The sequence below is a fragment of the Lynx canadensis genome, chromosome A3 (genome assembly GCF_007474595.2).
Source record: "Lynx canadensis isolate LIC74 chromosome A3, mLynCan4.pri.v2, whole genome shotgun sequence".
NCBI lineage: Eukaryota > Metazoa > Chordata > Mammalia > Carnivora > Felidae > Lynx > Lynx canadensis.
This window is the reverse complement of record NC_044305.1, coordinates 65,620,040-65,632,364: the sequence shown is the minus strand read 5'-3', so window position 1 is coordinate 65,632,364 and position 12,325 is coordinate 65,620,040. Positions and strand designations below refer to the sequence as shown.

General features: G+C 51.0%; 1 protein-coding gene across 2 annotated transcripts in view; it reads right to left on the bottom strand.

Annotated features, from left to right (window-relative positions):
• Positions 1-12,187, bottom strand: part of RHOQ (ras homolog family member Q) — a 34,953-nt gene extending 22,766 nt beyond the window's left edge. The window contains exons 1-2 of one of the 2 annotated variants that reach the window (XM_030310544.1): positions 12,014-12,187; positions 11,395-11,453 (exon numbers count right to left, since the gene is read on the bottom strand). In XM_030310544.1, the coding sequence (XP_030166404.1) occupies positions 11,395-11,453; positions 12,014-12,155 (201 nt within the window). In that variant the 5' untranslated portion in view covers positions 12,156-12,187. The remainder of the gene's footprint in view (positions 1-11,394; positions 11,454-12,013) is intronic. The other variant, XM_030310543.1, reaches the window with a different exon arrangement.
• Between the last annotated feature and the right edge of the window lie 138 nt (positions 12,188-12,325).

Genomic DNA, 12,325 nt, shown 5'->3' with positions numbered 1-12,325 from the left:
ACACTCTGGAGGGACGCCTGACATAAAACATACTCGAGGACTCCTACAGATCCACACTTGCCAGAGTACCCGTTCACATCCTGGTCAATATCTTAACCAAATAGACCCACCAGCTTTTCTGCTAATGGACACTATGAGTTAAGAAATGAGTTCTATTATGCTTAAATGGGCGATGCTTTAAAATGACCACCTATAATCTGATTTTAAAGACCTTCAATGATGTCCACACAGATCAGAATCCCCTTTAAAACAAGCTGATAAGAAAGCTAACGTGGAGGGGACGTCAACTCATCAGAAAGGTTCTTTCCACAATAATCTTTCCGACAGATTCCCCTAAATCCCACACTCACCTGGCTCCTATGGGATTCCCCAACCTTGTGCTAAATGCTAGGCACCACATGCAGTCCCCTTCTGGGGGCTTACAATCTGGGTGCTGAGTGAAGATTTATTCATGAGTAAGACCAAACGCTAGGCTGTGGCCAATACACAATTTCTCAGTTGAAATTCAAAGAAGAGGTTCAACTGCAAGATGGCTGGAGTCACAGAGGAAGAGGTCACAGGATGCCTCGGTCTCAGAAGGACGCTCTCACTTTCTGCAGGCTTGACAAAGACCTGAAGCCCCCCCCCCCACACCCCACTCTGAAGGAAGAAGGGGTCCTGCCACCTCTCTCCCCTGTTCCCCCTCACATCAGCCCCTTCTCCATCCCTCCAGAGCCAGAGCCTGCTAAAGACACCTTAAGGTAATAAACGCGAGCCCCGAACCAGCTCACTGGGGAGAACAGCCCTTTGAAAAGTAAGCTGGGATAAATGGAATTTTAATTGAACCAGACAATCAGGAGTAAATGTTCTCTCTCACTGGCAGCTCTTAGAGGGGGCATGCTTTGAGCCAACACATTTATAATCCCAATCATTATGCTACTTGACAGAGGATGTTTTTTCTATATTGGAACAAGTTTGGAAAAAAAGAGAGGGAGGGAGGGAGGGAGAGGGGAAGGAGGGAAAGAAGGAAGGAAGGAAGGAAGGAAGGAAGGAAGGAAGGAAGGAAGGAAGGAAGGAGGGCCAGCCAGGAGAATGGAAGAGGACACTAGCACAGAAAGCTTTGGTCAGCCAGAGTAATTACTGCCAACATGCATGTTTGAGTAACAGCCCTTCCTCCAACCGCTCCTGGTGACCTGCCTGGGGAGTTTTGATACAAAAGGACGTCATAGCTCATCTGTTGCTCTGGAACTAATTTAGCACAAACCAAACTGGCATGGTCCTCAGGGGCAGGTCTGTCACCACCCAGACTGCTAACCTCAGCCACAGTGAACAGAGCAAGGCTCAGGCCCCAATCTGTCTAGCTGCTTAAAATAGAGGAGAAAAGAATGCCTTGGCACTTAGACCTCATCAAAGAATACCAATGGAGTCTACTATGTGCACAGCCCTGGGCCAGAAAGCACATCAATGCAGCCAAGGGCAGCTTAGGAAGTTCTGCTTCAATTTTCTCCTGATAGTGCCCTTGGTCCCACTTCCACCAGATGAGCTAAGTAGGGAGCTTCCAAATATGGAGAGTCCCAACCATGTGTAAAAAACTAGAAACAGGGTGTATGGAGGTGGGTTTGCTGGGGTGGGGGGGTTAAAAAGTGAATAAATTATGTTCCCTGCACCCCAGGGACAGTGTATAAGGTATAAGGTAGAGGTGCACCTGTGTGGTATCTGTGTGCACCTGTTATGTGTGTGCAGTGTGTATGCGTATAGTATGTGTGTACATACGTGGGGGGTGTGTGCATGTGTCTGGTGTGTGCGTGGTGTGCGTATGTGTATGGTATATGTGTGGCGTGAGGGGGAGTGTGGGGGGCAGCAGAGTGAGGAGGAGTGTGCGGGAGGATGGAGGGAAGGGGAGGGTGGAGGGGAGTGACTTGGTATGAGGAGATAGTACACAAATACTCATTAACTCAGTGGTTCTGACCTCTCAGTCCATGTCAGAATCACCTGGAGGGTCTGTTTTAACAGAGATGTCCCTGAATTTCTGATTCGGGAGGTCTGGGTTGGAGCCCAAGAACCTGGATTTCTAACACGTTCCTAGGAGACGTCTTTTGGTTCGAGGAGCACATTTGAGAACCAGTGCGGTAATTCAAACTTTTGCTGAGCATCTAGTACACGTAAGAATCCAATCTGAGCACTTTCTCCACCTATAATTTGACCTGGAGAACCCCGACTGAGCTTAGCTCTTAGGAGCAGTTCATCTCCTATGGACAGAACCTGGCCCCCTCTGGCCCCCAATGAACGGGCACCGGTTCCCCTCCCATCATGCAGTGTTGGCCCTACCCCTTGGCTGAACTGCTCGGCCTCTCCGGTAAGGCCTGCCCTTACCACAGGTCCCTGCCCAGATGTGATACTCGGGGAAAGTTTGCTGACTGACTGCATGAATGTTGTCATTGCATCCTGACAGCCACAGCGGCTGCAGCACTGGCTGGAGGATCCAGGGGTCCAGGCAGATGTGCTGTCAATGGGGACAGCTCAGGAAGGTGAGCAAAATGAGCAGCAGGTGGGAGAGGCAGTCTTAGGTTGTAAACAGGGAATATTCAGTTGTAAGTGGGACACACAGATTTGAAACTGTTTCAGTTGGAGAGTTTCCACCTACAGGGAGAAAAGGCCTAGGGTAGCCCCTATGGGACAGAAAAAGCACCTTTGCAGGTCACAGTTGCCCTGCCCAGCAGTCCAGCCCACAAACAGCAAGTTCCTGCCAAGTCAAGGCTAGCAGGCAGAACAGGACACGAAGAGGTGGGGGGGGGGGGGGGCCTGAGTCCTCCCAGAGGAGAGTCAACTTAAGTCAGCAGAGAACTTTCCCAGCCCCACTTCCGGGGCAGAGGCTACACCCGTATGCAAATAGCACCAAGGTCCTTTCACACCCTCACCTGTACCACCTAGAAGGAGGCTCTTTTTTAAAAAATAAAAATTTTTTAATGTTTTTATTTATTTTTGAAGGAGAGAGAGAGACAGAGCATGAGCAAGGGAAGGGCAGAGAGAGAGGGAGACACGGGATTCGAAGCAGGCTCCAGGCTCTGAGCTGTCAGCACAGAGCCCAATGCGGGACTGGAACTCCCGAAATGTGATATCATGACCTGAGCAGAGGTTGGACGCTAAACCGGCAGAGCCACCCAGGCACCCCGAGGGATTGGGGGGGGGCTCTTTTTAAGCTAAAGTGTAGGTAAATGAACAAATTAACAAAACACCCTAACCTTCTAGGGGGCAGTGTTTACAGGAGCCATTTTAGCGGCAACCCTCCTCTTCCACTTATAGCCACACATTTTACCAGCTCTTGTAGCTAGAAAAGCAACACGCCTCAGGGGCACCTGGGTGGCTCAGTGGGTCAAGCATCTGACTTCAGGTCAGGATCGCACAGCTCATGAGTTCAAGCCCTACGTCCAGCTCCTTGCTGACTGTGCGGAGCCTGCTTGGGATTCTCCCTCTCCCTCTCCCACTCTCTGCCCCTCCCGCGTGCAGAAGCACAGGCGTGCACTCTCTCAAAATAAATAAACAAACTTTGGAAAAAATAGAAAAGCGACTGCACACAGAATGTACTTTTCACATGAAACATTCAACAACAGAATATATGCAATGTAAAAGAGACATTTCACACCATCATGCTGATTAGCATGGGTAATTTAATGTAAAGAACCCAAGGCTTGGAGTGGGACAGCTTGCCCTGGAATCTTGCTGTTGCCTATCACCAGCTTTGTGGCCTGGAACAAGCCATCATCTCTCTGAACCCGCAAAATGAGGCACACGCCGCTTACTTCCTTAATTCACAGAGCAGGTGAGAGGCCTCTGGGAGGTACCAAATGCAACATGCTTTGTGCTCTGTAAAAATGTCACTCAGTGAAGAGTGTGTCGTTATTAAACCCCAAATTCTATCCTGAGTCTGGGCGGGGCTGGCAAGTCTGCTGATTGGGAGAGAGGCGGCTGGTTCCCTACTCCCACCAGTCACTTGAAAAGAAACCGTGACAACAATAAAGTCCCTTCCCCCTACTCTGGTGTTCTTTCTATTAAAATCAACAAGCAACACAGCACCAGATTAATTATCTCTCTAATTACTGAGTTGTCAGTTACCCAGTGAAAAACTCCATAATTTAGTTATCAGCCCTGCTCTACAAGTTGACAATGATACCAGGGATCTGGGGTCCACAGAGACACATTTGGGACATCCCCCCACGCCTGTGCTCCCCATGCTCTTCCTCCTCACTCAGAATATGAGCTCCCCATGACCCTCTGCCTGCATGACCTCATTTAATCCAAGGCTCCCCAAGCTTTCATTCATGGGACAGAGAAGAGATTATGTGTTCTGCACACGGTGGGGTGGAAGGGCCTTGAGTGAAGTGACTGAGGTTGAACAGCCCAAGCCCAGGGCTGCCTGTTGGCCTTACCCCAACGCCTTGAGCCTAGGAGCGGGGAAGCTCAGATTTGATCCAATGACTCCACAAGGAGATGCAACTATAGTCCCCATTTTACAGATGAGGAAAACTGAGGTTCCGACAGGTCAAGACCCTTGCTTGGAAGGGGCCCTAGCAGAGTAACATGGGAGCCCACAGAAGTCACCAGTAGAATACTCTACTCTCTCTCACTTCCTCCTGCAAGCCTACATCTTCCACAGAGCTTATCCCCATCACCTCTTCTCAGCTGGGACCGTGCAACACTCAGTTTCACAGGATGACTTTTCCCAGCTGCATAGGCAGACCTTTCAGAGATCTGACCCCTCCTTTCTTCCCCCACAGAAGAGCAGAACACAGAGCAGGCACTGCACCAACTCCACTGAACCAAACCGGTGTGGAGCCCCCAAAGCTCGTCTGGACCGTCACTCCCAGCAGGGGTCTGGTACTCAGTCCATGGTGGCTGAGAGTGACCAGGGTGATCCCATACACCATCTCTAATCCTTACGGCAACCCTGTGAAGCAGACATTATCTCCCCAGTGGGCAGGGAGGGAAGAGCCAGCGGACCAGAGAAGAGGAGCTGGGATTCAGATTTGGTCTGGAGAATCCAAAACCCACCCTTTCACAGCCAAGCTGCCTTCTCCTCAGAAGCTCTAGATGTGAAAGGCCTCAGGGAAGTTGCAAAGGCCTGAGACCAAGAGACAGTATTGGGAGACAGGCCCGCCGGTGACCACAAAGCCCCTGGGCTCTAGGTGGGGGTATAACTGATGCCTGCTGCATACCTCCATGCTATACCTCCTTTGAACTTTGGAGACTTCTGTATTAAATAAAACTTTTCTCCAAGAAACCGGTTGTGCCTGAAGCTATCATCTAAGGGCTATTGCCTTAGTCTTTGGTTTACCTTTTAGCAGAAAGGAGTTGAAGCCAAATTAAGGATCAACTCAACCTGAGAAGTATTTGTTGTACCCCTTCCATGCCCCAGGCACCAGACTAAGTGCTGGAAACGTGCTGGAGAAAAAGAAGGACAAGGCTCTAGGTCCTCAGGGAGCTCAGAGAAAGCAGGAACCGGCCCCAGAGGGGATCTACTCAGGGAACCCGGGAGAGCTCCCATGAACCGTCCACAGCTACCTAACCTCCTCGGAGGGCCTCCCCCACTCGCTCCCACGTTTTCTGGCTTCCTTGTACGAAGCAGCTGCCTGCCAGAAAGTAAAAGAGGAACAGCAAACTGCTGAGGGCAAGGAAAGAGGCTCCTGGATCGTGGCTTGCCAAATTAGGGCAAAACCAAGCCCCTCCGAGGGAAAGGAAATCCAGCTGAGACTCAAGAACTTTAGCTTTTAAAGACCTGTGTGGTCCTCGGTTTTCTTTCTTTGTAACTGCTTCCCTTCCCTCCAACTTGCAGTTTGCTATTCTGTATCTGAGACCTCTTGGTAGTAGTGCCCGCGGCTGCCAACATATGTGTCACTGCTAGAAACTGATACCCCCGTGGAAAGCTGCTTTGTTTTGTCCTATTTTAATGCCGTTAGGTCTCCTCTCCTGAAACCCCGAATTCCACAACAAAACCGCAAACACCCAGTTTGCCCTAAGGCCCCTGACCCATGAGCTGTAAAACAATGCTTCCTACCTTTTTCGTATCCTGGCACGCACAGAAATGACAACATATGCTCAGGCCCCTTGCGGCTGCACAAGGAGCCGCGAAGATGGGATCTTAACACACCTATGACACCCACTTCTGCTACACCTGCTGGGAAGCTTTGGTTCCCAGAGCGTAAATGGCAGTAAACCTCAAGAAAACCATGAGAGAAGTGGAGGAGCCAGCCAGATCAGATGCCAGGAAGGGGACAGGGCCCACCTGCACACAGACAAACCATTCAGAACTGATGCAGACTGCCCCCGCCCTGAGGCTCCTGCTTGCGGGACCACGGTCGGAGCTAACATGTCCCAAACCCACATCACAGTGAGAAGAAAGGGAGCACAGGACATTCAGTCACTGCAGAGGCTTTGGAGCCAAGAGAGGCCATCCACCTTCCCAATGCAGAGGAGGAAACCAGCATTCAGTGTAATGTGGTGCAGGCTGCAGATATAAATAGCTTCTAAAAAGGTTAGGAAAAACGCACAGATGACAAATCTACAGTAGGTTACTAAGGGAAATCGGGATGTTTAGTGCCAGCAGCTCACCTGTTGAAGCTGGGCTGGGGAGGAACTCCATGGCTTCTCTCAGACTCTGCTCCCCAGGCCCTTCAGGGACGCGGTGAGGGGCTGCTGACACCTGGAGCCTGCGGAATGCAGGCGGGTGTGTCCCGAGCCCTCCTGATGCTCCCCGCAGGCCCCTTCCCAAGTAAGGAAAACCTTTCTCCTAATTACATCTCTGTCCAGTTTCCATTCGCCTACTCACTCTCAATTTCCTCATCTGGCAAAAGTGTACCTCCGCAGGTATTGTGAGGAAGCCTGCCTGAAGGTAGGAGGAGCCTGAGGTGGCAACACCCCCCCAACCCCTCCCCGTGGCCCCTTCCCATTATATTAGGCCCTTAGGTGCTGCCCCATGAAACACACAGAAGTCAGGGCATTCCAAGGCTGCCTCCCCTGGAGATTCCCTTCTGGAGGGAAAGTACTTCCCTGGTTACCCAGAGGGCTTGGAGGTCAGCCACAGCTGCTGGGCTACGTCAAGTAAGAAACAGATCTCACTTGTCACTGAAAAGCCAACCCCAGGGACACCTAAGTTAAGGGTATTTATGGCTCTCGTGTATGCATCCTTGAACCTGTGTGTGTTTCAGTGAACAGACATAGCAACAGCACACCCAAAAGCATGCATATGGACTTCCACATACTGAGGCAGTGGCTAAATCTGGAACTTTAGGGAACCCAAAAGCACCCCCAACACACACCCTCCTGAGTGTGGGTATTCCGAGACCTGGGATAAACTGGGCACCAGTCCTTCCCTCTTTAGGGTATCAAGTTCTGCCTTCCTGCCAAGGATTAAGAGATCAGCCAGGAGCCCACAGCTCAAGAGCAGCTTGCCAGGCAGCTCCCCACCAGCTCATCTGCACAGAGAGTGAGAGCTCTTGCCACCTCCCCTGTGCTCCAAACAGTATGGGGGCAGGAGGGAAAATACTGCCTCTCCAGTCTCAACCTGAGTGGACAAGAGGGCTGCTGCAGAGCCTACCCTGAAGTCCTGAAAGCTGGGCAAGAAAGGAGAAGCTGCAGAGACTCCCAGGCTGGAAGCCAGACCCCTCTACAAGGCCCCAGCGAGGAGGAAGGCACCACTGCCCTCAACTTCCACTCCAAAATGCTGGGCAGTCAAAGCGTCAGGGATGCTCCTGGGCCACCCGGGGGCTTGGCCAAGAGAGGGGGCTTCCCCTCTGGTGTGGAGGACATTGAGGGATGTGCCCAGGCAGAGCCCATGATAGGGACTAAAGCTGCCCAAAACACTCACATTCCTACTCATTCATTCTCTCCCCCAACCTACGCTCCACCCCCCCAACCCCCCCTCCCCACCTCCACTCTCGACCAATAGTGGTAGAGGGCAAGGGGGAAGCAGACTCCTCCGGAAGGCAAAAGGTCATCTACCATGGTCATCTCTTCTGTTCCCTAGTATGTAAACTGAGTGAATGTTACCTATGGCTTTGAACTTGACTGGGGTCAAAGAGGAGACCAAGAATAAGCACATAAACTTTAAGTTCCAACCTAAGGGAGGCTCTTATTGCTGTTATTCAAATACAGCGAGTGAACATTCTGGGAGAGCATTTTGGAGAGAAAGCGACGCTTTCCAGTCCCGTGCACTTCCTCCTCAACGCTTCTTACCTCCCAAAGTAGAATCAACTGAAACCTACATACCCCACTTGTCTCTCAAAGTGTGCACTGAACTCTTAGTTTTTCTAAGTTTCTCTTACATCACTGGGGATACAGGCTCTGAGAAAGAAAGGAAATCATCTGATACAACAGGGCATTTAGAGCAGGGAACACTGGACTGTGTCCATGGGTCCAGTGATGGGGACTGTGGGAATCAGGAAGTACAAAGCTGGCTCCACACCTCCAGTGAAAAGGTTCTAGGATCTGGAATCTAGTGGAATTTCTATCATCAACTCCAAACACAATACACTATCCTCTTCCACCTGTGACCCCCCTTGTCCCAACAAAACTGACCAGGGTGCAGTACAATAATTTCTTGTAATATTTATACTCATCTACTATGAGGGAAGAACAGTGTCAGCTGTTTTCACATACATTGAACAGTTCAAGCCAGTTTACAGCACTGCAGCATAGATTCTAATTGTCCACATATTTTACTACATCACAAAGGTTAAATACAGCTAGAATCGCACGACTAGTACAGTAAGACGGAGATATGAGCCCAGGTCTCCTTGGTTCGAAAGCCCGTGGGCTTTCCTCTGCTGTCCGTAAGGCTTAAACGCGGATGTATATGTGTGTATGCATGTCTATGTGTTTACTTATTGTAAACATGGCTTCATAGAGGTATCGCATCTTAATGACAACACAGGAATCTCCTATGTAACACACATGAACAGATATCTGGTTCAGATACTTCTACTTATCCTATCATCAGCCATGGCAGAGCCCTATCTTAAACTTATTCTTTTGTAGTCCCCAGGTGCTTAGCACAGTGCTAAGGTAGACAATGGGCACTCCTCACTTAATCTCATTGATAATTACATTGCTAAGATTGCTTATTAGTAATAAACCCTTAAATGCTGAAAGATGAATTATCACTAACTTTGATCTAAAAGGAAAAGTTCCAGACACTGGCAAAAACACCAAGGGGGCCTAAAACGCATCTTGGCCGATAGAGTAGGTGTCCGACCGCTGGGTAAAAACAGTAACATCTGAACCTTACTAATAGTTTGGTCCCACTTGGTATTGTATCTTACAATCTCCATAGGAAACAGCAATCACGATGACTTATGGGAAGCCCTGGTTTTGTGAGTGGGTCCAACTTCAGGTGATTCTTTGGATCTGGGTTCTCTCCTCTGTAGCGGTTGCATATGACCCCCACTCAGAGAATGGCCATCAAGATTCCAGGTGTGTCTATAGACACACAAGGAATCCAATCAACCCAGGTAGCATCTCAGCCTCTCCTGTTGCTTCCTATGTGTATAACCACCTCAAACTGGGGCAGATTCAGACCCGTGCCCTAATCCCAGCAATACCCGTCAGTAGCTGTGCAACCTTAAGTCAGCTACCTAGCTTCTCGGAATCCCAGTTTCCTCATCTGCAAAGATAGAATATCACTTATCTCATGGGGTTGTTTTGTGGAGAAAATAAAAAGATATTTGCATGTGGCTGTCCCATGCCTGATATGTCGAAGGAACTCAGTAAATAATAGTTGGGTCTAAAGGTGCACAGAACAGGTCTGACATACATACATCCTGTTGAACAGGGCTTGTGGTCAAACAAATGGTCATGCTGACAAGTTAAATGAGAAAAGGGAAGAGGTGCTAGTGAGAGAAGTTAAAATTAGAGACGATGTTTAAAAACCTCTCTCCTTTCAACCAGTAATTTCAACCTGTTATTTATCTACTCTGTTGCTCAAAAGTTGGTCTTACTTAACTGACAGAGTTCTGCCTCTTGCCCTCCATACGTTCTGACAGAATAAGTAACAACTACAATACAATAGGGCAGGCATCCAAAAGGGGCCCTGGAAAGCTAAGAACTGGTTGTACTGACTTACGGCGGTCTGGTGAAAGGGGACAGCCTCTGGCACCTTGCACTGCCAACAGTTTCTCTATCCTCGGATGCTCCTCTAACTTAACAGTTTGGAAACCAGAAGCCACATCAAAACACTCTCAATAAAACATTTTTCAGACTCTAACCTGGTACCACAATTCTGAAATCCGAATCTAGAAAAGCTACAAAGAAGAGCTCCCCTTTATTGAGCACCTGTGTGTGCCAGACTCAGTGCTAAGCATCTGGCATATATTACATGAACAGGAATTTTTTCTAACATTTTATAGAAAAGGAAACTGTACTACCAGACATCCTCCAAAGCACTCTCTAAGCCCCTCAGCTGTTCACATGGCCTCAACGACTCAAGTCTGGATGACACGTGGAAATTTCTGCCCAAGGCTTCATGTCTAATCACAGGGCTGGATTCTACAAAACTTCATTACACACAATCATCCCAGCCCCACAGCAAAAGTGGGTCTGGGAAGAGGGTGGCTGGGACAGAGACAGGGAGGAGACTTGAATCCTTTAGGAGCCACCTCTGATTTGCTAATGGTCAGAGGCTGCCAGGAGGAGTGTGCATTTTCTTTCTGCACAATAATCTCTCCCAAAGAAAACCCAGACAAAGTCACCTGGCCTTCCTAAGGAAGAAAAAAAAGCTCTTCCTCCAAGATTCATACTGAACTCCTAACCCTTCCTCTTCCTCCTTACCCCAGGGAGTGGCTGAATGGTTGTTGTTTCTTTTCTTTTTTTCCCTATGGTCCTCTGGTAACACCACAAATTACGTTTGCAGGGACTCGAGTCCCAGAGTGCAATGATGTTGTAATAAACATAACCAGGACCAAATGCCTTCCCATCATATTAGATGATGCCATTTCGCACCAATCAGGTTCCTCGGGCAGGCAGACCACTCTCCAATGAGGGACCAGACAGAGGCTGTGAGGGGGAGACCTGGTCATCTGCAACTAAAAATAAGGGCGCTTCATGATTGGCCGCTGCCACTTTGCAACAGGAGTTGGGACCCACACACCAGGCACCATACAGAAAGCACACACAGGCAAAAACTTTCACAGCACAGGGGTTCACATGGGGTGGGCTGGGCTAGGTTTGTTGTTGCGTTGTGTGTGCTTGCCTGTGTTTCTCCTTTCCCTAATTTGCTGACTTGAAAAAAGAAATAAAGATTTGATCCAGAGGGTCCCCTCGCAGACACACCCTCCCTCTTCGACACCTCAGTTTCCAAAGGCCATTTGCAGCCACCCTGAATTGAGGAAAGGCAAGGGGATGTCGGCCAGGGGCCAAGACACTCACCTGTCCCGCCGTGTCATAGAGTCCCAGGAGGTACTGCTTGCCCCCTACGGTGACGCTGACTGCAAGGGCAGAAATGGGGGTGGGGAGAGAAGTTCAATTATCTAGGGTCTGGGGCAACCTCGCACCCCACCTGGACTCTTTTATCTCAACCCAGCCGGAGGCATGCGGCGCTCTCGGGGAGATGTCACCCCTTTTCCCTTGTGCCCTGTTAAGTGGTGTGAGGCCAGCGTGTGATGTGATCCCCGCTGCCCACTCTCTTCTCCCAAGTCCCGTAGCCACGTCTCGCCCGGTGCCCTAAGTACTTCCCCCGGGGGTTTGGGGCAGTAGGGAGGAGGCTGTGGGAAGGTCATGGAGGTCGGCCCAGGGCGTCCGGGGGTTGGGAAGTGCGGTGAGCTGGGACTGGGCCGGGGGTGGGGAGGAGTAGAAGAGGGGTCTACCGAGCCGGCGACTGGGAGCGCCGGAGGGGAGGTCTGGGGGTGGGGCCGGGCGCCCGGTAGAGGGCAAGGCGGGGGAGGGGTGGGGAGCGCGCTCTGGGGAGGCGGCGAGGGGGCTCCGCCAAAGTTGCTCCAAAGTTCCCGGCCCGGGGAGCGGCCCCTTAGTCAGCAGTTCCGAGGCTTACCTGCGTAGTGGTCGAAGACGGTGGGCACGTACTCCTCCGGGAAGGCGTCGTTGGCATAGCTCATGAGTAGGCACGTCTTGCCCACCGCCCCGTCGCCGACCACCACGCACTTGAGCATCAGCGCGCCGGGCCCGTGAGCCATGCTGCGGCCGGCCGGCCTCCGGGCATGGTCCCCCCGGAGCCCCCGCCCCGGCCCCGGGCTCAGCCCCAGCCCGCCTGGGGGGTCCGCCTCCGCCGCCGCTCCGCGCAGCAGGGCCGCCCCCCCGGCCCCATGCAGCGGCTCCCCCCGCCCGAGGGGAGGGGGCGGCGGGC